Source organism: Harpia harpyja, chromosome Z (genome assembly GCF_026419915.1).
Source record: "Harpia harpyja isolate bHarHar1 chromosome Z, bHarHar1 primary haplotype, whole genome shotgun sequence".
Taxonomy (NCBI): domain Eukaryota; kingdom Metazoa; phylum Chordata; class Aves; order Accipitriformes; family Accipitridae; genus Harpia; species Harpia harpyja.
In genome coordinates, this window is record NC_068969.1 from 961,066 (window position 1) to 986,868 (window position 25,803).

At 42.2% G+C, this 25,803-nt stretch overlaps 1 protein-coding gene across 3 annotated transcripts in view; it reads left to right on the forward strand.

Moving 5' to 3' along the window:
* The window catches only part of PHF2 (PHD finger protein 2), an 86,688-nt gene that overhangs the window by 1,971 nt on the left and 58,914 nt on the right, over positions 1–25,803 (forward strand). The window contains exon 1 of one of the 3 annotated variants that reach the window (XM_052776521.1): positions 17,395–17,417. The exons of the other annotated variants lie outside the window; for them this stretch is intronic. Within the exon in view, the coding sequence (XP_052632481.1) occupies positions 17,410–17,417 (8 nt within the window). The 5' untranslated portion in view covers positions 17,395–17,409. Of the gene's footprint in view, positions 1–17,394; positions 17,418–25,803 lie in introns of those variants that run through there. 3 annotated transcript variants of the gene reach the window in all.

The window sequence follows — 25,803 nt, forward strand, 5'->3', positions numbered from 1 at the left end:
CAGGTTTTCCTTGCGGCGGGTGTTACGGAGGAGGAGGAGGATGGAGCGCTCCTGGCTTTGCAGCAATTCTCCACGAGTGGTAAAAGTGTAAAAAGTGAAATTAAAACCTGGTAAACCGCCTGGGTGAGCGCTTTTTGTGACGGGCATTCGGTAAGGTTAAACTGCAACTCTTTCATCTTAACCAGCTCCAGTCATTGCCTCAAAATAAATGATGGAGGAGGCGAAGGCAAGAGGCACTGCCTGCTGCCGTTGCGGTTCACAGATGCCCGAGTAGGCCCTGGGTCAACTGCAGGTCTTCCCCAAAACCACCCGTGCGCACGGAAAACTGTTACAGAAACTTCGCCGTGGCATTAGGGACGATGTTCCGCCATTTATTTAAAAAGCTGTGTAGAAACACGAAGCAAAATACTGAAATAAATAGTTCTAGTGTCAGTGTTGACGGTAGGGTGCTCTACACGTGTGGTTCTGGACGTGAGGCTTAAAGGGTGCGCACTGGACCGTGCTGATTAAGACTTGGGTACAGATGACAAGGTGAGGCTGATCTAGAGGCTGGAGAGAAGCTGCAAGTGTTTCGTGCTTGAAACTCGGAAAACTCAAGAACATGAAAAAATTAAGATTTTCATGCAAAGTGGTAATAGATTGAAAAGATAAACAGCAAAAGGAGTTAAGCTGCCTACATGCAGTGGTGAATTTTGATTAAAACCGATGAAAAGAGATTAGTTGTAACGGATGAAGAAAATGATCATTTCGCGGGCAGCTCAGGGGCAACATCTCGTGCATGCACAAAGAAAGGTATTTCCTTTTGTGGTATAAAGGGACAAAATCGAATAGTAGCTCTGTTGCAGGGGCGTTGTACCCTTTTTGCTTAGCTCAGAGTAGCATCCAGAGATGGATTTTAAAGTAAAGAAAACTGAAGAGGAGGAGACTTGTCACCGTGTCAAAACCAAAGATAATTGTATTGGAGAAGTTCATTGGGTGATGTGGTAGAAAACAGCTTATGTATGTCCCTGTTTGCTTTTCTTGGTATTACATGAACAAATAAATATTCAACAAAGAAAAATAAAAGTCAGGATTTAGTTGTATAAAATTGTCCTGTCTCTCTCCTAGACACTCAAAGCACTTGTAGTATTAATGTTTATACAGACACTGTACTGCAACCAAAAATAAGCAAGTGTGCAAAGCTGCATACCGTCAAGGAGGCTTGCCCAGTTTTTTAGTCATTTAATCATACTTGCGTCTCTTTTTAACATGACATATAGTGTGCATTTTGGGAAAAAAAAAATGTCATTTTTGTTTTGCTTTTGTAGAAGCAGATCAGGTGTTTTCATGCTTCCTTTCTGACGGTAGTTTCCAAATACTTAAAGAAATGTTTTTCATGGTTTTATTCACATAGCAGTCATAGTCTCCCTCGCATCGGGGGTCGGGTAGCATCTCTGCGGCGGCTTCGGCAGGTCTGACGGTAAATTTGTATTACAAAAATATCAAATGTATGTTAAACTTACTTAATGCAGTTTAGAAATTGGAAACGGGGAGATGGAGCCATCTCCACATGTCGGACGAGCGCTCTCCAGACCACTGCCGAGTACTCGGCAGTTTGCTGACGTGCCGTTGACTACCGTTTGGAAATCACTGCTCAGTGTCACTTCCAGATACAAGTGCCAGAGGGATGGATTCAGGGTTCTCCGGGGCTTTTGGATGTCACTGGTCATTTTTATTATCTTTTTCAGGGAGGATTTCTCTTGTGAAGCCGTGTTAGATCTTTCCGTAGAAATCATTACTTAATCCTGAGAAACGTCCAGGTGGTCCCTCGCTGCTGGATCTGAGCCCCTGCATGGGGGGGAAGGCGGCACCTCGGGGCTCTTGCCTGGGCGCCCGTCATCGTTGCGGGTCTTAGGCCTGCACACGGTGAAGTTGCTGCCTTAGACCGTATGGCTGAACGGATACATATGCCTGACAGGTTTCTTCTGATCGACAAAGATTAGGCACCCGCGTTGATTTTGTGGGTTGGTAGCCTTTGGTAGTCTTGCCCGTGTGATGTTGCTGGTCTATAGGAAGAAAGAGTAAAGCACTTGTCATCGTTAGCTCTGTTCCTTTCTTTCTGAAAGCTTTCTGAGCCCCTCTGTTACAACTCCATATGCTACCCATCATCGGAGACCCTTGGACACTGTTTAGGAAGTATGTTGGGCAACGGAGCCACCAGTATGTTCACAGAACGCTGTTTGTGACTTCTTGTTAGACTGAGTTTCAGTCATTTCCCCGCTTTCCATTTGCCTGAGCGGCAAAAGACAAGCAGCTTCAAGCTCTGTCTGGAGAGGATGGAGATTATCTTATAGGCAAAAGGAAAATAACACTAAAGCAGACGGCGGGGTTGTTTGACTTCTCTTTTTGTGAAGACCGTACGTTCTTTGATGTGGCTGTTTGGTCTAATGAAATCCCACACACCTCAGCTGCTTCTAGTCCCTTGCTGTAAAAAGCGAACCTCAGTGCTCCGTGCTTTCCCGGCTCCTCCATCGTTCTGTCATAGTACGTCTGTGTCATGTCCTCACACCTCGGGTCCCTTCCTGACGAGGAGTTCCTGGCGTTGTTCCGCGTGTTCCCCCGCAGCAGGACTGCAGGCAGGAGCGACAGCGGGGGCTGTAGGTACCCCCCTGCAGTAAAGCCTGTTGGTATGGGAGACAGCTCTTCGGGCTCGGAGAAAGCCAGGAGAGGAGGAGGAGGAGGGAGTTGCATCGTGTGCTGATGGATGAAGAAGCTGAGAGAATCGGCAGGTGCCCGGGTAGTCCCTCTGCTGCCTCATCTGCAGGCCTGGCCAGACAAACGGCTTTGTGCAGGCAGTGCTGCAGGCTGAAGGAGATGTTTTCTGTGCCGTGTACCGTGCACCAAGCTTGCGTTAGATGATGCGGGACAAGATGGTTCAGCGGCTCGCTGGAGCGTTTTGGCCGAAGCGTGTTACACCTGTGCTGCGTGAAGAGCACTGCCTTCTCCTCTGCTTCTAGGTAATGATGCTGGTCATGATCTATGAAGCTGTGTGTGGTTTAGGAGCTGCCTGCTTCAGGGACACCCTCTGTTCCTAAGCTCCTTTGCTGCAGCTGAAAGCAGCAAGGGTAGGTTTGCTGGCAAGCTGTGAATGTAAACCGCTGAGGGTTGGAAGAAGTCATATTTAACGACAGGTCTCTAAGTGTCTCATCTATTATGGGAGCATTACAGAACCTAATATTCAAGGCAAGGCAAGTCCTTTGTACGAGTTTGTTCAACTAGAAATCTGTACTGGGTTATTTATTACAGCTGTAGGTGAAGGAAGGTAAATTATTTATTTCCTCTGCAGTGGATATTTTGTTACCAGTTTTTATAAGGTGCACCTGGTGTTGTAGGACAGGATCATACAATCACTTGCTAAATAAAATAACAAGTATTTTTGTATTTATTTTTCTACCCCATGTATATTTAAACTTTGAAACTTATTGCCCCAGGTGTAGCTGAAGTAAATAAAAAACTTAGTAAAATTACAAAAAGTTTAGTTATCTAAAAGTAGTTCACGCGGTTACCATAGCAGCATAAAATTATGATGGGTGTTAATCAAGGTGTCTCAATGCACAGAATGAACTCCAGCCAGGTTAAGGAAGGCACCTGTCTGTTACATTGCAAAACTAAAAACCCTGTGTATGGGGAGATTTTATTCTCCTACTGGAGCGTTCAGCATTGTCCGTTTTAAAAATAGGTCTAGTTTAGCATGGCAGCGTCTAGTTCCTCTCTTTTACATAAGCTTATCACTAGCTGTGGCCAACTTTGGAAATTTGGGTAAAATTTTAAGATGAGGATAATCCTCAAAATTCAGTGCGGTTTGCCTTGGTATTATCACAGCAGAGGGAGTTACTAAGGTTAATTGTACTGTGCACAGAATGATTTCCTTTGGTGTGCGGAGTTCAGATAGGAACAAGGTATGTAAGTTTTTCCAGTAACTAAATATTTAAGATTATTTCAAGTTTTCCTGAAGAGTTAGTCAACATTACAGCCTCCGTTATGCTGGGAGATTGACCAGAGCAGCTATCGTGAATAAGCCATGCTAATACCTATACCAGAATGCTTTCCCTTATGCTCTATTCCAGCAAAAAAAAAAAAAAGAAAACCAGGTTGTTTAGAAATTATTTTACAGAGCCCACAAAGCATGCTAATTATTCTGGATAAAGTGTCCACATGGACACTTTAGTGGGTATTGTTTGCCTTAGAAGGAAAAGAACCCAAACAACCCAAAACACCTACTTTTTTAAAAAAATATGAGTTGTCAGTATGGAATGTGAAGAAGAAGATTTGAACCTAAGATAAAACTGTTTAGACCTATCTTGTCTTCATATTGAAATTGCCATCATTTTCGTCTTCCTTTCAGTAACACAGCATTATTTATTCTGTAAGCTGAAAGCTGTTCAGAGAACTTAAGAAGCTTTTTTCATTTCAAACCCATTTTATATCTTTTTTTAAATTCTTTTTAAATGTCCAAGGCTGCGTAGAGGTAGAAACACGTGGCACACTTGTCCCAGTACTGATGCTGATTTTGTTGCCTTGTGCTAATGTGTGGTCACACAGCGATGATTGACGCCAAATTCCAGAGCATCGGGAGTCTGGCCAGACGGTAAAGCGAGTTGGTTTTGCATGTTGTCAGTCAGTGTTGTGTTCTTGGTCCTTTGGCATGGCTAAATAAACTTCTCGTCTTACCATTTCACATCCATTTGTGCTCTGAGAAAGAGCCTGAGATTCAGAATGGAAAATATGTCGTAGTTTTAGTATGCCATTAAAACTTTCAGTTGACCTCAGAGAGTCTCTTGGGCCGTTGCAGTATCAATCACAGCTGCAAGAATACTTTGCAAGTATTTGTTAAAAGTAAGTCTCAATTTGTGTAGCAGATTTCCAAATACGAGTTTTATCTGAAGTTTTATCTTGCAGAGAATACATGCTAGAGGGTTGAAAACCTGTATTTGGTGTAAATTAAAAAGGTTGAATTCTTACTCAAAAAAAGAAGTTTGCGTGGAAATTGGGGTTCACCCTTAACTTTTCCGTGGTGGTATTGTAATGCTGACATCCCCAGGAAAAGCACTTGGCACAGCACGCTATTGCTAAACGATAGGCTCTGTGTTTAGACATGGAAAGGTGCATCGGCTTCCCCATTTCTGAGCCTTCTGGACCACTGCCTTACTTAGGCCGGGTTTTCTGTGAATGCCCATGCAACATCTAGGTCTTCAAAGCTGGCTTTAAAGCAGAACGGACGTTTCCCTTTTGATCAGTCCTTTGCTGTAGGACTGAGCATCACTATTAGACAGCTCTAGGTTTACAGTGCCGGGGTGTCTTGTATTTAAACTTGCTCGTTAGGAGACCCTGAGGTTTCAGTTTGAAAAAGTGTTTAACTGAGACATCAAGTGTAGTTGTGAAAAGAACTGATTACTCCAGTTTATCCAAATAGGAATTTAGGTATCATGAGTGCTTAGCTGGCCTGAACATCAATGTTTTGATGTGTCACCTCAGAAATGACGGCATTATTCTCCAACTAAAGTATGCTTTAGAAAATCAAAGTCTAAGTAACACTAAGTGTGGACAGTAACGTGGGAAGAGCTGGCCTGCAAGTATGTTTTCTGGTACACCGGTACCTGAGAGTAAGTATAGATCACAGAAGGGTGTTGTATATAAAGATTCTTTTCATTTCAGAAGGTTTTACCCAGATTTTGCCTCTGAAAGGATAAAATGTTATGCATATTAAGCACAATTCATGTTTAATTAAAAAAAGAAAAATTTGAAAGAGAGTGTGAATTAATGAGTGCTCTTCAGCAACCCGAACCTTTAGCTCAGCTGTGTTTTGTGAGCAGTCCTGCAAGCACCCAGGTACCTGTTAAGTTCAGTAGTAGCAGGACTGCACCCTTACCAGGTGCTGGCTTTTAATCAGAACAGTTAAAACAATGTCAGAACAAAAAAAATCAGTTCTGCAAGCAAAGTGGGACATGGTTACCCAGTGCTTTTTCCTTGCTGCTGAATAGTTCTATAATGAGGGAAATGGATAAAAATGTCTTGAAAAAAATGATCAACGCAGCATAACTACATATGGGGAGAAACTGGTGAAGAGAAAAAGTGTTCTAGAATCACTATAAGGCTTTCTAAAACCCATCATCTTTAATATTACCTTAATATATTTTCTTCTTTCTGATTGATGATCTACATTTTATAGTAGTAGTGTCGTATATCTACACCAAAAATGAAGGGTGCTTTTCTGGCCTGGATAGCCATCTCCTATATGGCAGCCTGTAATAATGCAAGCGTGGGCTTCAGCTGAGGGACAATTTGTACAATTGCACAAGGACTCTCAGTAAATACTTGGTGCCTGGAGCTGTGCAGCCGCCATGAGTTTAAAGTCAGCTTTGGTCTGCCGTCATGAATTTGGGTCACACTTTTGGATTGCGGTGTGGGCATGTGCAGAGGCTGCGCCGAGTCGTGCTCTGTGCGTGAGCGGTCTGCTGAGGCCACCAGCCTTTTGTCCAGTGTGAACAGAACAGCCTTTCACTGTCAAAAGCAAATGATCTTTTTGCTCACAGCTTCATTAGCAAAATTTTATTACACTTCAGAAATACATTCGAATGCTAGGTCACAGCAAATATAAAATCCCGCTACTAGTGTTACGCTCTTAGTACTGTAGTGTTCCGATGAGCAAAACTCCATCAGCTAAAGGGCAGTAACTTTCTCATTGCAATGACTTCTTTTCCTGTTTGTCAGAAATTTGTATATCTAAAATACTTTACAGTTCCTCAAAACATTTCATTAAAACGTGATTTGTGACATGGAAAGTATCATATAGAGGCGCACTGTAGCAGCGCTAGAGGCTTTTTTGTGATACAGGTGGGCTAACTCCTTGAAATCAGCTGGATTTTTCATAGTAACCATTTTATGCATCTTATCTGTGGCTGAGAACACGGTAATGTGGGTGTATATTAGAAAATCTTACACTTGCTGAGTGATATGAATGGTAATTCCTTTCTAGATTTTTATCTGAAAACAATAAGCCTGTGCGCAATCTATTTTAGGGCATTATACACCATCTATTTTAGGATGTTACCTAGCTGTTTGTTACATCTAAACACCTTCCATACAGAATATATTGGCAATAGCAAGGTTCTCAGCAAATTTCACAAAGTCTCTCACGTGGACTCCTTCCCGAGGGGTTTGTCCCCCGCTCCCTGTCACGACTGAGTTGCTCAACCCCTTCTGAAGAACATTCTGCGAGGGACGGTGTGGTGGTCACTCCATGACCGTGGTCTCTGGTAGCGTGGTGTGATCAGACTGCAACATCTCCTGCTTTGCTCCGGTGCTCGGTGCTCTCCAGAGCTGGGATCCCAGCCTGGGGTGCGTCCGGGGCACCGGGAGACGGTTTTCTCCTGGTCTCGGAGGGGGCAAACCCCTGCTTGTTGAGCTCTCCTGGCCCTTGGGTAGAGCTCCGGGGAGAGGCTGACAGTGTGTGAAGGATGCCCGGCCAGCAGTCCGCTGCGGAGTGCCTCTCTGCGCTTCCTCCCAGGCAAAAAATGCAAAAAACATTGGGCGCTACTTCTTCAGATGAGGCCATGGCTTAGTAATGTACTTACAAACCTGAGCAGATGTGAGGACACGGAGTTTCACTGCGGTGTCGATGTGCTTAAAGTTGCACGGCTAACTGGTGTAGGCCTCTAATGGGATATTCAGCAATTTTTAGTATTTCATCCATTAGCTTTAGCAAGTAGTTGAGACAAGCAGAAAGTTAAGCGATAGTTTTTGACAGGACAAGATAAATCAGAATTGGAGAACAAAAATATTTTTAAATTTCCTATTTGCAATTGTTAATCTGATAATTTGGAACTATGTGAGAGCAGTTGGAGTTACAGTCGCCTTTTTGTTTTTATTGACTTGCTTACGGATTTCATTGCATTGTCCTCTTTTAGGAAAAAATACAGTACATTTACTCTCAGGGAGAGCATTTTTCCTTGAAGTTTTCATCTGGCAGACTGAAAGGGTGTAACAAGTGAAGAAAAGAAGTGAGATGTTTCTGCTAGGAGTCATTAGTTGTGATTTTTTTGTTAAACCTCCTTTTTTGCTGCTAACATCTCAATGGAAGGTGATGGAAATGTGAAAATTGGCAGGAACACTGTTCCTATGTCGTATGTGCCATTCGTTGGTCTGGAAAAGCTGGATTTGATACGGCCAAATTATAATGATTTAAAAAAAACGTAGTTAATGCATGCTCATTACTTTAAAAAAATAATGACACCATCTCTACACTATGTGTGGACAGCAGAGTGATCTTGGTTGACCAGATGATATCTTTGGGTTTTGTGGGATTTGCACACGGAATACGAATGATTATAGTATGCATTTGTGATTGTTCGTGTGTATAAAAATACACTCATTAAATGTGAGCCATGTGGTTGTGATTTACCCTTTCAGCTGGGATCTGTATTGTTACTGCTACGGTGCAGAACAGTATCTCATTGTACATGCCTAGCACTGGGCAGCCCTCTGCCTTCTGATGCCAGGTACAACAAAGACTGCAAATGGTTTTCATTATGTTTTTAGATGAATGCAGAATAACGTGGGAGCACGTGAAACAGGCAGCGATCATTATTCAGGAATACAATCCCCATAGCCAGAACCTAAGCAATATTTAATCCCTTCTGTTGAACGTGTCACCAAAGTCTCTGGATCGGGCAGGAGGGGGAAGCGAAAGGGCTTGGACTTCTGTTGCTGTTTGGCCTGTGTCTGAACAAGGAGAGTGTCTCCTGGATCACCGTGCTATCCATTTGTGATTTTCTTTCTCTCCATTCGTGATCACTAAATACCCTTAAATACAGTTGCAGCAGTTGCTAAGGAATGTAAAATTAGAGTGTATCATCTAGTGTACTTTTAATTTTTTTAGCTAAAATGTGCCGTTTATTGGCTGGATTTAGTTGGGAGCAGGACCATTTGAACATCTAGCTCCTTACAGACTGCTGTAGGTATAGCGTATGAACTGCTCCTATCCCAGAAATATTTCTTGTGGAATTAATGAGTGCTATCATGGTGAGGAATCCTGCTGGATACCTGAATGAATACTAATTGAGCAAAGAACGGTAAAACTTGTAGGGCTATTAAATATTTTTTTCCATGGTCACTCCAGAAATCTAAGTCACAGAAGTACCATCAGAAGCAGCGAGACCCACAGGATGACCAAATAACCTCAGGCTGCTCTCCCACTGTGCATAACCTAGCTAGAAAAGAAGTCCATAGGCAACCTCTCGGCAGTCTCAACTCGCTCATCCCTGTGTGTGAAACACTAAGGCTTCTACTCTACATTTAGTTGCTGACTAGGGATTAATCATTCTAAAGACTTGACTAATTCCTGGTCTGGAGGCCAGGCCTCTCAGTTAAGCTTTACTACTGAAAGGCATAAAGATGGTAGAGAGCATTGGAGAAGGTCTGAAAAAGATGAGGATGCCATTTCCTTACAGCCAAACACGGGACTTTTGTTCTCAAATGGCTGAGCTTACTGTTGCTTAGATGGTGGAGGGGATCTCAAAATGTTCAGGCTTGTTCTGAGAAGATCCTATGAATTCACAGTTTTTAATGCCAGAGTGGTGCTTGACAGTATTCTGAACTCTTACACAGATTATCAGCCAACTTTTTTGCATCAGAACAAACATATCAGCCAAATGGAAGCACATCTACTCTTGAGGAAAAGTCAAGAAATCCAGTAATGAGTCATCCTAATGGTTTATTGTTTCATTGTTGGAAAAATCACCTGCATTTCCAATATAAGGTTGCTTATTTTCAGTTTCTAGGTGTTATATCTTATTATTTCGTAAGTTGAGTTGAAAAGCCCTCTTTCTCAGACAGATTTTTGTATCAATGTTTTGATGTCCTTCTGCTAAGAGTAATTTTCTTTAATTGTGAGATGATATAATTGTTCATTTGAATTCTGCTGAGAAAGTAGTTGAGTATTTCTTCTACAGTCCAAGAAATAAGCTTAATTTTCTAGTTTCATACAGAGACCTTATAATTTTTGACCGTATTTCAGTGAATGTTTTTTCCCCTATCATCTTCCACTCAACATTAATGTTTCCCTTTTGCTTTGTCTATATTTGCGGTAACTTATCAGGCATAACCAGCAAATGTTTGATACCTGCATTAAATTTACAGAGAAGCCAAATACGGGTTTACTAATTATTTTTTAAGCAACTTAGTTCTGAAATTGGTTTTCTACCTTTTGAATTAGCTCATGAATAATGGCAGAAGACTGCGCTCTGACTTCATAGAAAGAAACCCCCCCTCCAATAGGGTGAACTCGCACTGATAAGTCAAAGTGTGACTATTTAAGAGAAGTGAAATCACGTGACAGTGTGGGCTCGTGTTGGATTTAGTCACAACCATGGTGTCACTGTAGCAGAGCTACAACCCAATAGCTCTCAGCGGTTGTCGGCTGTGGGAACAGTGCATCATCAGTTCTGCAGGAAAACTCGGTATTTCTCAGTCAGCCTGAGTAGGTATTGCGGCTCTAAAGCCATACCCAGCTGTCTGCCTTTTTCAGGTGTAAAATATTGTGGTAGCTGGGGAAAATTACTTACTGCTACAAGGGTTCGTGTTCTCTAGTCAGTCTGGTCTGATGTTTAAGAGGGGGTAAAACTTGATGATGATAAAAATTCAAAATACAGCAGGGCATTAAACAGTGCTGTAGGAGAATAATCCTTCCTGAGGCCTGCAAAAGGCACGCTGGAATGGTGAAGGTGAAATGTCTCTGAAATACTTGCTTAATTTGTAAGAGTCCTGTGTAAGCAATTCTCTAGGTTTCCAAAGAATTAAGAGAAATAATGTATTTAACTTCTTTAGAACCTTCTTTCTTCATTCAGCACAGAGTGCGTGTCCTGACGTACCGTGCCTTCTGCGCTGACTTTGTCTTCCAGTTTACGCTTTATAAACAGTATCAGAAATAGTAACGTTTTTTCATCCGCAGCTGCATTTCACCCTGCGGTATTATTCATCGTCCTCTGCAGTTTTACTCCCACATCTTCAAGCAGCCCGAGATTACTAATGACATGAGCGTATTCATCGAAATGTACCTATTCCTTCCACAGCACCTATAGCTATCATCTTCAGAGATCTTGGGGACCAAGTAATGAAAGCTGAGCAGTACTCGGATGAGAGGCCCACCGTGTTGGTAAAACTAGTCATGAGGATTCAGTAAATAACATGCTGCCTTTGGAGTGAGTGTGGAACCAATTACCCAGCGTCATGCTAGAAGGAGCTGTGCTGTTGAGCAGGTATCCACCACGGTGAGCAGGAGGCTGGTGGTGTGGCCACAGCAGTCATTAGAAGAGTGCTTTGTGGTGATTTGACTCAGCCGGATTTTGTAATAATAAGTTCTGTTCAATGCAATAGCCTAAAAATTTATTTGGGAGGAAAGTTACACATTTCTTTCTGCTTTCCTGGGTTCCTCAGCATCTTCAACAGTTGTTGCAGCGTGCCTGGTGTTCTGTTTGAAATGCATGGTATGATGCAGCTCTACGCTGATTTGCTGCAACTGTCTCTGTGCATTTTGTAGAATTGTGGAGCGTAAAGATACCCTGGATTTAAAGTTGCTATGTAAATTGTTATAGTCAGAACTCTGTGTTAAATACTCGACATTTATATTTTCAGACTTACTGGTTAAACACAGAGATTAATGCAGAGGACAGGGAGACGGGACTACAAGGTTTCATTACTGGCTTTGCTCCTCCTTTCCTCCCGAGTTTTTCTCAAATCAGTTAACTTCTCTGTGGTTGGGTTTGATTTAACTCTCGTGCACGCACGTTAATTAATGCATTAATATTTTAAATGTAATACGTAACATAATGAAGAAAATGAATAGTTTATCTTTGGAAGAGGAAGGGGAGTGAAAGTTGTTCTGGAAGACAGAGTCGGAGGAGGATCAGGAAGGTCTGGTAGCAGTGCCGTGGTCTGTGTTTGCTGGATTTCCCAGCCTGATGGCTGGCTGACAGCTGGAGTTGCCTCCAAATCTGAGTTTGCTATTATAGGCATCCCCTTAGCCCCCCTTCTGCCTGCCGCTGACACACTGTGTGGCACGTATGTATCAACGACCTTTGCAGTATTTCTATTTTGTAGAAGCCCAGCAAACTTGTAATTGCATGGAGTCTTCCTCTGTTATTTGGTATCTTAAGAAGATTATTTCTTTAAGGCAGAATGTGTGTCTTGAACATACTGTGCTCCTTTGAAGCTTGGCAGTGATACGGCATAGCACATTAAGTGACGATCCACTGTGATTTTTCTGAGTGTGTGTCAGAATATTTAGCTTTGGTTATATGTGCTATTTGAATCAACAAATCTGTGTACACATTGCGGTTTCTGGAATGCTGCTACCAGAAATGCGAGTAATGTTTTTTTGGATTTTATTTTGGGTTTCATTTTTTCTCAGCAAAAGTTACCTGATTTTACTTCTTACATAACTCAAAGTTTTGGTTTTGATCAGCTGTGTTTTCCTCCTGCATGTTCACTGCTGGTTGTAACTGAGATAAAATATGTGAGCTGGTTCTCAGGTGACAGGATTTTATTCTTTCGATTTTCAAGCTGAATGCAGTCCATTGTCCTTGTTGGGTACAGATTCACTTTTCACGTTTGCAAGCTGTATCATGTGGGGAGTAGGTAAGAAAATTGGTGTCGGTAGGCTGGCTATGGTAGACATCCAGAGAAGCCATGAGTTAAAATGTGCAGAATAGCAACGAGGAACTGGTGTAAAGCTCAGTCCTGCACTGAGTTTGTTACTGGCAGCGTGCTCTGGTCCCACTTACAAACTGGGGCTGCTTTTAACTCACATCAGCTGCCCACACCAGTCAAGGATGGCCCGAGCACTGGGACATCGTAGCTGTGTGCGCTTCGCTGGAGGTGCCTGCACTGAGCAGCCGCTTCCCACGGGGGAGCACCCGCGATTCACGGAGGGCAGGAGGGGTAGTGTAGCCGAACAAGCAGCCTGGAGGGAGAAATAAAGCTGTTACACTGTGTGTATAACTCACCTGCAAGATAACTACCAGGCCGCTCGCTGACTCCCCAACTACTTAAGTCCCATATACAATTTATATCAGTTTTTATAATACTGTTAGATTTTTCCATTTAAAAAATGCCAAAATTAAGTAATTGCTGAAATTAAATTGCTTCAATACTATTTGAAAAATACTCAAAGGGCTGGAATAAGCACTAGTTGGAGTTGTTCCCTTATGCTTCCAAAATAAAGGGTAGTAGGAAATGATCAATTCAACACATCAGTTGTAATCAGAGGCGCTTTTACCCATTATGTTAAAGAAATGGCAAGCCAAGACTTGGAACTTTTTAGTTCGTGAAGCTTATGCTTTTTCCTGGGAGGCTTTCCTCAGGGAGGGGCTGACAATTTTTTTTGTTTGGTTGGTTTTTTGGTTTGCTTGGTGGGTTTTTTTTAGGAGGTAGAGCAAGCAGAGTCATCATTTTATGCTTTGGTAAAAGGAATTTTTTCACAGATACTAAGTACTTGCTACAAATGCTATTCAGAATAATATTTTCTGCCTTTTCATGGTGGGAGAGTTGGCGAATGGTGTTAGGAAGAAAAGTAGGCTTCAAGGAGGTGTTTCTGAACAGCACTTAAACTGGATTTAGCAGCGAGCGGGAACGTGTTCTGTTTTCAGAGCCCATCTGACTGCTGATGGTCACAGTCTAAACCTGCTGGCTGCTGCTGCTTTTTCTTTGTTCTTTCTGAATTTTGTGTTTCTCTGCATTCTCGGAGCTCTAAAATTCCACTCAAAGCAGAACTGTTTGCTTTAAAGGGAAACCATGGCTGGCAGGGCTTGCTGCAGGGGAGGTTCAGCTGGACTGGCCTGCTGCCTTCCCACCAAAGCCCGTGGCAAAATGCCTGCGAGAATGGCAGGCTCTGTCCCAGGTCTTCAAGGGGACAGAAATTTCGCAGAAAATGTCACAGTCATTTAAGGAACGATGGAGTATCTTAGGGGAAAGCCAGCCTGCGTGAACTGGAAGTGTTCACTCTTACAGGTAAGGTTTTCCCTTTGAGGAGAGCAAGGCTGAACTCTAATTTTGTGTTGATAAGCCACAAGCAGGGAAACAATCCTAACACTTTATGTCATCTTTGTAAAAAGGCATAAAAACCGTCTGGAGGAAAAGAGAAAATCTATTACTTCTCATATAATAACTTAAGTAGCTTTGGAAATAAGTGCCATCGGTAACAGTTTGCATCTTCCTACTCTTTTTATATATGAGTTCCAGTAAATGTACCGTCTTGATATGTGCAACATAATTTTTAAATTATAATTTTAAAATTATAATTTTAAAGCATAATGCTAAACATAAATATAATGTTAATCGTGCTTAGGAATATGTATCAGAATGAAAACAATACTTCATCTAAGACTTTGCAGAAGCATAGCCGAATCTCAATACCATGTGCTAAGGCTCCAGGTGTATGAACAATCAAAGCCATTCACAGTGTTTATGGAGACATTTAATCCACATCTCAAAAAGTAACGTGATTACATTTTTTTTCAGTTCTTTGGTAAATGGAAATCTGCTTCATAAATTGTGTGCAGTAAGTGTTTGTCGATTTGCAGACGTCTGAATCAGCTGAAGCAAACAGCAATTTACGACAGCGTAACATTACACCCATAACAATGTGCAATCTGGAGAGCACTTTCTGTTACTAATGACACTGAATGTTGCTGTGTATTTTAGGTCCTGTTACTGCTCCTCTGCAGTTCAAAACAATGTGTTATTAAGAAATATTTCGTGGTTCCCATGTCAGTTTGGACCAAATTAGTTGCAAAAACGTGAAGTTAGCAGTTCCTAACACATTTGGAGTAATTTGAAAATAGACTAAAATTTACAGGAGACTGCGACACGCGTTTCCTGTTGGAAACAAATTAATGTCACTGTTGTTATTCAGCAGTAATGACATCATATGAAACTTAAGGAAATCAGTTTTAGACAGGTTACTTTGAATGTTACTGCTTATATTTGATTTCAGATTTACTTTTTAAACTTCTAAATGTTTTGTGCTTTGAAATGACACAAACCCACATAAAAAACTTGATAAGGAGAGAGAATAAAAGCATCGTCTTAAATGCATCTAGTTTGACTGCCAGAATAAGACCCTTATGGCCCAAGAATGCAACCTAATAGCCACTTTCGAAGCTTGTCTTTTGCTTTCCACTCAGACTACGGAAAGTATTACAAGATTGTATCTGTTCTGGGTGGCCAAGACAGGCTTTTGCAGCAATGTCAAAAAGGTAGCAAACAAAGAGATTAAAAAAAAAAAAAGACATAGGAGTAAATTGGCACACTGGGAAATGAGGAGTGGGAAGTTTCTATTTTAAGAGTTGCTTAGAGCTTCATTGAGATACTATTTTGTTTGCCCATTTCGGCTGAATTAAAGTTGGTGGAGTTTGTTTTTTTTTAAATAGGGAAATGTTAAAGGTCTAACTAGGGAAGTGCTGGTAGCAGCCAGTGCTGGGAGTGGTGGTCTTGGCTGCTAGGCAGGTCTGCTGCTGCCCGGGGCCGTGTTTGCCATCCCGGGCAGGATGCCACATGTTTCCCAGAAAAGGAGCTGGGAACATGGTTCCATTTAAAATGCCTGGTCAAATCAATTTCTGATACTTAGTGAGTTTATGAATTCTTTCTTCCATGCGTTCAGAGGAGGTTTGAGTCTGTCAGGTGTCTTGCCCAGAACCTTGAAAACCCCTATCTGCTTCCTGCTGTTTCCTTGGTTTAGCTTACATTTCAGTTTAGGCAAACTTATTTTACAGATTATTTGTGTGTTACGCTGGAAGTTTGTTTAAACTTCAGCTTTACAAGATATGTGTGGCTTTCACAAGTGTTCAGTATCACTCTGCTTCCATATGAACAGCTATAAGACCAGCAATTCCTTCTGGCTTTTGGTTAGACCATTGCATGCTAAACAGTTTTGTAAATCCCATCACATCTTCCTAGGTTAAAATGAGCGTGAACCTCTCTTCCCTCCTTGGGAAATCGAAATCCCCATCACTGCAGTCACATCTGCAGTCAAGCCGTGTTTCTCACATGAGTAAGCTCCAGTTCACCACCGTGTCATGAGAGTAACGCTGTGTGTTCGCTGAGTCAGGCTCTAAGACTTCATCCCAAAATAGGGCTTAAAAGAACAGTTTTGTAAAATGTAATGTTAATTTATAGTGAATTCATTTTCTGGGAATTGCTTATGAAATCCCTGAGAGCTTGCGCTGCTACAGTGCCTAATGGGCTACTGGTTTTTGCAAGGCATGATGTCTTTGGATGAGATGCTGTTGTGAAATCTGTAATGAACAACTTACTGCAATGTCTGTTGATATGGTGTGTAGGTATGTGCTCTAGAATTGCTGATGAACAACAATAAACCCCAAACAATGCAGTACACAGAAGGAATCCGCTCAGCTGTGGTGCCTTGGGATCTGTTTCAGTAAATAGAGGTTCTGCTGAAGTCAAGAGGGAGAAAAGGGACCCCAGGATCAAGCCCTGTTGACTGATCCATTATCATCAACCTATTATGTCATACAGCTTGTAAAAGTGAAATTGATCCCTTTGCAGACCAGGAGGGAGACCAGTGGTATCAGTTAGCCTGTGAAGTGTGTACATTCAGGGTTGAATTACCAGGTGAAGAAAATTGTTATGAGTCCATGGACATAAAGGACACTACTTCATTTTATACCAGCCCAATGATTAGTCTGAATGCCTGATCCTAGGAAACCTATGTGGTTTCTGCCTCTGGGTAGTGCAAATATTACTACTGTGTTTTTCTTTCTAAACATGCAGGTTTGCTTTTTTCCCCTCTGTCACGTACGTTATCCATCATTCTGAGACATATTTGCTATCTGCTGTATCAAAGGAGAAGATGTACCATCTCCATGATGGCTATCTTCAGCAATGAGACAATGCAGAGCATTGTGTGGGCAGAAGGATCACATATTGTCATACTGGTTAATTATTGTTGAGGTGAGTCAGCCAGAGTTGCAGAGAACTGCACAGGAAAGACATTCAGAGCGCAGCACAGATGTACACGTATGCATATAAAGCCAATTTACCATCTTGAAATAGGAATAAAACGTGATAAAGCTGTAAGTAGATGATTTGAAATGGTGTTAATCTTTTGAAAAATGTACTTGAAGTGCTGAAAGCTAATGAAGTGAAGATACAAGAGCAGGTTATACAACTCAGCAACAGAAATAGTCAAGAATGGTTTGGGGGGTTCTGTTAATAATTTGTCATTCTTAAGTGGTATTTTTCCCTGAAATTCATTCCCTCTCCTTCTTCTCTCCTTGTTATACCATCGGTTCATTGTTGGAGCTTCCCCTGTGAGCATTACAGTTGGCTCAGATTGTTTGCCATGCAAAATAGAGCATGAAAAGGTAATGTCAGTGTACTATTAGGACTGTTGTTTGTTTATAAATATATATATATAAAAAAAGAAAATGTGGTACTGTGAATGAAAATTAGAACCAGCCAAAGGTTGATGTGTATTTTTAGTGAGATCGTAGCATAACAATGCCTATGCAAATTACAAGTTACCTCAGATTTAAAAATAAGTTACATAAATGGATATCGCAATTAAAGCAAATCAAACACATGCAGTACTCAAAATTGTATTTATGTATATTTTGGTACAAGTGGTTATTGTTGTACAAAGTTAATGATGTTGCCTGGGGCTTTGTTGCTGTTCAGTTTATTTGTAACGTGTTCATTTGCATTTATCTGTAATTTAGTCATATATGTATATCGCACATCTCCAGTGTGCTCTTGCAGTACGTATGACTTTGTATGTGATACCCAGAATGACCAGATCCTTGATGCTGTGGATGGGTGGTTAGAAGGAATATGGCAAACTCTGCCTTCCTAAAATAGTGGTTTTCGCTGCATATTACAGTGCACGGCGGCTGCTTGAGAAATGAGCATTTGTTTGCTTGTTTAAAGAGTGGCTGGCTTGGTAATGGGGTTGGCAAAGTAAAGTGGTCCCTTTTCTGGGATCGTATTTGTGGACAAATGGTTGTGAAAACAGTCCTTTGGTCTCGGCGAGGAAGAAGTGTTTTCTGAGCCTTTTGAATAGTTTCTTCAGAGAGCAGAGCAGCTATGACAGTCATCAGTTGTTTTATGTTAAAGTATTTACGTAGCCTCAGTAACTGAAGTACTAAAACTTAGACTCGGTGGACCTCCCATGTAGGTGTTTAATCCAGAAGATTGTATACCAGTGTAACTTCAGCAGTAAAATTACTCATACAGTGCTCTGTATAAATGAGCCCTCATACTGGTGTACAGAAAGGCAAAGACATTATTTAATTTCAGTAAGCTTAAAAACATCTGATTCAAACATATTTACCCTCTTCAGAGCTTGATTATTTGCAAACCCACCTTTACCAGTGTAAATGTAAGTGCCTATCCAGGTTGAAATCCAACCCATTTTGTTACCTGTTCACAGGAAAATTATCTGAGTGGGAGAAAGCCCTGTTTCTTCTGTGATTCTCGATTCAAACAGCACGGAGGTTTTCTCTTAAACCATCCACAGAAACTGAAAATTATTCCCCAAAAGAAAACGAGAGTGAGAAAGATCAGCCTGAGGCACAGCTTTCTGCTGCTGAAAATGTGGGTGTTGAAAATCATAGACAAGCACGGCAGTTGTTCTTAAAGGTTTGTTGGACATTTTTTAGCTGTGCCCAGGGAGCAAGTACGTACAAATGCCTGTAGCCACCTGGGCAGGTCCTTTCCTCCCTCCTCCTCTTGAACACCCACGGCTTGCAATCCGGAACAAGTAAGTTGTATTTAAGATTTGGTAACGGTGCTTTCTGTAGGCAGCCAGAGGTTCAACTGTGGCACTCCACGTGGACTGGCTGCGTGAGACAGCGGTCGGCGTTGCAGAGGGAGCATCTCCTTGCCAAGCCAAGGCACAGGAGCCGTGGCTGGCCCCTTTGCAGCCCGGGGAAGGATGCTGGAGGGGTCTGTGTGCGTACGGCGGGGATTGGGGATAGGAAATTAAACAAGTGGGAAGGAAGAAGGTATGGACTCGGTTTTTAATGGATGCAGATTGCTACAGCTGACTTTCGTGCAGCTGAGCCAGTTTACATTAGCTGAAGGTGTGATCCATGTGTCTTTCAAAGGAAACAAGCGTTTAGAGAAGAGAGAGAACACAGGTTTTTCACTGCAAGCCATTGGATTTGCTTGTCTAAACTTTCTGTTAAGTTCTCTTGGTCTTCAGGCTGCAAAATTACTTGCTCTCAACCAGTCGTATCAGAGGGCTGACGGTGCAGATGCACACAAGGGAGGGGACTGAGCAATTTAAGCACAAGTCTCTTGCTTACTGCTGGAAACACGGGAATGTAAAATAGCTTTCGCACACAGTAATGATCTTGTTAATAATTCTACCGTACTTGGCTTGCATAAGGTACATTGTTTTTATAAATAAATAGCACCGCACTATGGTTCAGTGTTTCGGCTGGCCAAGTGTCTTAATGTATATTTTTCTAATTTTGTTTTCAGCTGTCTGGAGTTTGCCTTTAAATTCACGTTGGTCTCTTAATCACTAGGCAGAGCTGATCAACTGGAAATTTTCCTGCTGTTTACCAAAGCTAGCAAGTTACTTTGAGATGCATCGCAGAGTACTAATGGAAACCTTCCAGCCATCCTGGTTGCCCATATCCCGCTAAGATCTAATGCCTGCCTATCCTGAGACACTGGCAGCGTGTCAGCCGAAAGCAGGAGTAACTGCTAACCGCATGAGCAGTGAAATGGGCATCACCAACATTCTGTGCGATATCCCTGTTGTTCTCATCCAGCTGAGCCGTGTCATGGTCAGCTTTAGTGCTTGTACGGTCACAGTAAGAGGGAACGGTGTTGCCCCGAGTACTATGGCTTTTGGAGGACAAGTTACAAAATGAAAAATTACTGAGGGATCCCCTGGATTGCAGGTGTGAGCTTATAATAGGCCAGTGTTACAGATATTTCAGCAAGCCGTGGCTATTGCACGGCTGGTCTTACTGTGGGGACAGGGCACAGTTGCAGTATTGTTTGCGGTAACGTTCCTGTTGGAAGGAGAAACAAAATGACAGGGTCATAGCAAGACTGCGGTTGATTTGTAAGGTTTTTACATAATGGTTTATTTCCTGATGTGTATGTACTTATTTTTAAAAGTTAATTCCTAGAGTCATAGAGGTCATGAATTAAAGAATACGTTTTACAAGGTGGTACTTAAATTGGTTTATGTTGCAGTGCTGCATTACAGGGCAAGTGAATTAGTTCAGCCGGCTCAGCTGAACCCAGCTCCTGCTCCTTGGTTCTTGCTTTTAGCCCAGCTTTTGGTGTCCCTTCTGCCTCATGTCCTTGAGGGCAGCCTCGGGGCTCTCCCAGGAAGGTGGCCCGCCTACTCGGTGACTGGTGAGGTGGCATCCCTGGTAGAGATGCTTTTCATCTTCGAATCCTTGGGACAGTGAAGAAAGCCTGAGGGTGAAATCAAGCATCGTTCCCAATGCTGTCTGCTGCCGTGGTGGGCTGGTGAATTCCAGGTCTCGCTCAGATCGGTCTTCCACTGGAGTCAGCTGTGGAAGTCTGTGGGGTCTTGCATACGTCGTGGCTAGATAGCTGGAAGTGTCCATCCTCCTCGTCCATTGTGGATGTGTGATGTGTTACATTAAACCTTGAGACTGTGACCTTGGTCTGTGGGGTCTCAAGAAGCCAAACAGTGTGATATTGCTGATTTTTCAGGTTCTGACTTTCAGCTTTGGAAAATATATTTGTTGCTGGCATGCAGGGGTTCTAGGTAGGCCACTTAGCAGTGTGATGCTGGCAGAGATTTTGACTGTGCAGTAACTTTAGATTGCTGTGATCTAGAAACTTCATTTATTTCTGTTTGATTGATTTCCTTTTTTCCAAGATATGTAATATTTCATTTATACAACAACACTGGTTTGTTTTTGCTGAGAAACAAAAGGCACTTGCTAATAAGAGACACTTTTCTAAAGCAGTTTTGACCTGTACTCACGCAGAAGGTGTGCTATTAATGAAAACAAATGAAGGCTAAATCGCAGTGCTGCTTTGTGAAGAGTTTATGCTGGTTTTGTTACGTGGCTGTAATACAAGACTATTTTGACAGTAACTTTCATATGGGCTGCTTTTTATGGAGCAGTGGTAAATAGCAGAGGTGACACGTTGAGTAAGGAAGAAGAAGTGCTGAGACACTAATATCATGGAATTTTGTTGATCATACACTAAAGCAAGGATGTATTTTTTTCCTCAAGACAATTCCCTTTCCTACCCCCTTCTGCACTGGGCAGAATTTAGCCTATGGTTTCCAACATGTACGTGAAAATGAGTACATTGCTATTTTTTTTTGTTTACTGTTCACTTGACTCTCAGGATCTATTAGAGAACGCACTTCATCACTTGATTATTTGCAGCTGATAAATAATGACTTGTATTGATCAACCCAGCACCTAATTTCATGTAGAAGTTTTGAAGTGTGTGTGGAGATAGACAGGGGATTTGTAGCTCTCTGGAGAGTTGGCTGTGTAGCCTGGTAGCGAGCTGCAAGCCAGAGGGAAGAAGGGTAAGGACAATTTTATGCAAGTCTACTTTTTGATTTATTGCCACTCAAATGACAAAGAGTTTGAATCCAGAGCCCTAGGACCAGTACTCAGCTTTACTTATGTAAAGTTCTCAGTGACTTCAGTGGGAAAACTTCAATATTTACCCCATTTGTTTTTTAGATCTCAGCCATCAAGAAACTTAGTGTGAGGTGTTATTCCGCTGACAAGAGCCTTATATTCGGAGTATCCTGTGAGGATGACAGGTTTGAAGGCATCATGCCTGTAAGATGAACATCAGGCTAGTCCGTGTGGTAAACTGGTAACAACCACCAAAGCTATGTACTTCATTAAAGAGTGTGAAGCTGCTGCTTTCCTTAGGACAAAGCAGAAGGGGTTGACTGTCATTTGAAATGTCTGCCACTGCATGAAATGTCCTGTCCTTGAAAGAGGCCAAGCCTCTCCTTCTCCATACACAACGGAAACGCTCTTCAGATTCCAGGGCCAAATGCTCTACCTCAAGCATATTTACTCTCTCAAAAATATTTTCTCGAGTGACTTCTGTGCTCCTTTCTGCTCTATCATTCTTGGGAGCTGAGTTGTTTCTGCTCAAACTCAACGTGCAAGCAGGATACAGTTTAAAGTCTTGCATTGCAAAGGTCCATGGTTTCTGCTGATTGTAGTTCAGAAATCAGGAAGCTGTACTGAAATGGAGCTTTATGAGACCCTACAAATATGTGTAGTATTTACTTTTTGCAGTCTTGCATCTAGTCCTCACCTGAGGTTGAGGTATGTTGTGCTAAGCGTTGTTTGAGACTAGAAGAAAGTCTCTCCTCAACAGTGCTTATCATCTGTAAGATAGAACCGAAATAGAAGATTTTAATGTCATTTTATGAAAATGACTTACACACATTAATGCAGATCTCCAGAGTACCTGGCCATTTCGTTGCGATGAGACCATTTTTCTCTACCATAGTGTTCTTCTCCTCTTTCCATGTTTGCTGGAAGAGTACGTGCATCACCACTGCCAACAAGAACCACTTGGTCCATGTGTAGGAGACAAAGGCAAAAATGGTTTGGTTTCATATATGCAGAGCTGACAAAACCTAGATTCAAACAGTGTGTGCCAGCACGTGTGTAAACAAGTAGTCTAGGCCTATTGAGAAGAAAATTTATTTGCGTTGACACAGGAGGCGTGGCTGGTGCCTGCAGAAATAAACAGAAACACTTCGGTGCTTTCAGAGATTCCAGGCTGGGAGAACGTTTCCATCCCATGGGATGCTCCTGGGCAAGCATTAAGCTCTTTTACCTGAACAAACTGAAATATGCTGCAGAGACACACATGAGAATCAAGTTTCTTACTGCTTTAATCCTAGGTCTCGCAGTGCTTGGTGGCCTCTTCTGTAAGATCTTGATCGGGACTGGAAGGGACAAATTTAAGTGGGGAAGACCCATCCTTATGCTATGGTTTTGGAAGCTGATTTAGTGATTGTGAATGCAGGTTTGATTAATAAAGATTATATTTCACTACTATTTCTGTCTTTAACACTCAGAAGCTCACCGAGAGAACAAATACATTTGCAGACATTTCAGCCTTTTTTCACTGTTAGAGGTACAAGTATGTGTGGGGGTTTCATGCTCTATTCCTCTGTATTGCTTAACATAAATTTTAAAAGATGTGAAAAGTTGCATCTGAGAACACTTATGAAGAGCCGTCACGTTAGGCATTCATTCTCTTGCTGATCTATGGGCCTGTTATCTAAACTTCAGGTAATACTGACCTATTTACTTTAGTGGAAAATTCCTACTGATCTAACAGAGTTTGGATCAGGCCGTTTTTGCTTATTTAAAAGGTAGTTCAGATTTTCCTTACTGGTTCCTGTCACGTTGCTGTTATTGAGGTTATTGCATCTGTCTCTCGACTACTGGGTCAAGAGACCTATATGGGTCCCTACGTGGAGGGAATGCTGCGTTGGTTACAGAGCTGAGTGCCACCAGGATGGAGAGATGAGTTTTGGGGAAGGGACGCTGCACTGCACCTGGGTATCGCTGGAGTGTGTGTGCAAAGGGAGGTAGGAGGTGTGCAGCCCCACTCATGCTGATTTACTTTCAAATTCTTCTGCGGAGTGCCAAAAATGGTCTGTTCAGGTGTATCTCCTTCATATTTTGTAGCAGGGGAACTTAGATGCTGTCACACTGAGTCAGACAACTGTCTCGGCTGGTGTCTGTTTTGCGGTCATTAGCTAGCACCTGGCACATCAGTTGAAGATGAAATGGAAAATCGTATGTAAAGAACAGAAGGCAACTGGCGAAAGGAGCAGGAGAGAGAAAGCAAGCAACAGAGAAAAAACGTGTGCAAACCAATTCTTTTTTCACACCTGCAGGCTATCAGTTTACACCTTAAAGCGGGGAGCTTCGTTGCCCTCATCAACATCTTTTGTTGCAGAGCTCAGATACAATGCAGTGCTTCTGAACACTTGCGTAGTGGTGCGGTCTGCCAGCCAGCGCGTTGGGCTTTGTAACCTTCCCCAGCTACCAGGTCGTGATGAGCACTTCTAGGCTCCCTGCAATTTCCTTATGTCCATGTAGCCTGGAAAAAAAAGCAAGTTTTATTACTGTGTGTGGCCAGATTCTTTTGTGGACTGGTGCCACTTCTTTCAGCTGAGTTACACAAGGAATAAATTGAATAAGAGGATGATTTTGAGAGGAGCGTTATTTGTGTGTTATTTGTTTAATGTACTTCTTGACCTTTTGGTTTTAGTTTGCTCTAGCTTTGCAATTTTTTCCTTGGGTTTTGTTTTGTTCCTGCTTTTTACCACCGCCTCTTTGGTTCCTTTCCTCTTGGCTTATTTCCCATCTGCTTTTGGGAAATCCAGTAAGGAGAAGGGGCAGAACAAGAATCAGAACAGCTGTAATCACACAGGGCCGAGCAGCTTCTCTGCCAAACAGGCTGCGTTTGGCAGAGCCCCGTTTTCAGCAGTGAATCCTTGGCACGGTAACGGGTTATCTCTGCAGATGTCCTGCGCTGAGTGCGAGTACTGCATGTGGCAGAGGGTGGAGGATTCGACCCAGGCTGGCGCTGCCAGAAGACGGGGCGAGAGGGCAACAGTCAAGCAAAGAAACTCACGGACAAACTTCGTAACTAGGGCACGGATTTGGGAAAGAAACTGTGAAAGAGTAAGATCTAAATTTTAATCCCAGCTGTATTTGGATGAGTCCCTTGATTTCCACTAGCATGGTCCTACATGGCAGCCTGGTGTCGCTGAGAACACAGTCGGGCTCTGATTACCCAGTTGTCATGGGAAGATGATGAATTTTGGATATAGATGGGAATATGTTGCTGTGCAAAAAATTGCATAAGCCGTTCTCCCCATGTTGTCTTTGGTAAAGGTGACCTCTTCGAGGTGTTGCCTTTGATGTCACCCAGATGACAGACATTGCAGTCAGCTGGAATTGTGTGACTAAATATCGGGGTCAATCTCTAAGCCTTTAATTATTTTAAATTATATGACAGTGAGATGAAACAGAATTTTGATCTGATATAAAATAACAAGGGGGAAAAGAGTCTCATCTGGCACTTTCACCTCCCCCCCATTTAGAAATGTTTTTTCAGCCTAAATTTGTTTGTGGTTGGTCTGTTCGTATGAGAGTGTTGTCTTTCAGCAGTAGGAATTGGGAGAGCTGAACTTGCTTCTTAAGTCTGCCATGGATTTTCTGCATGACTCGGTGAGCCCCACTGAGTGCCTCTTGTATTCAAAGACTAAAACTCAACTAGTCTGCAACTGTGGACAGACTGGCCTAAAATGGCAAACACCAATGGCTGAGGTATCTCCACGGGACAACACAAAGGATGCTCTCGGAATGAATTGGCCCTTGGCTTGGAGTTATAACATCTCTGGTGTACTTACCTCTATCTTAGCTGATACCTCCTCAAGGGTGGCGTGTGTGACTAATGTGTCCTCAATGAGCCTCTGTTCCTAGAAAAATAAAATGAACTACAAGTGCTGTAACCTGGTCAACTTCTCATCAAAATTGCGACGTTACACTTTGCTTCCCAAAGTCACAACTGTATTAGTTGTATGCAGCCCACTATTTCGTGTTTCTTGGTTTTCCTTTCTTTCTTTACTGCTGTCAGTGGCAAAAAATTACACAGTAAACTCAGTATTAACATAATAACTAATTAAAGACTTCCTACCCCAGAGTGTATGAAAAAATGTCAACTGGAAAG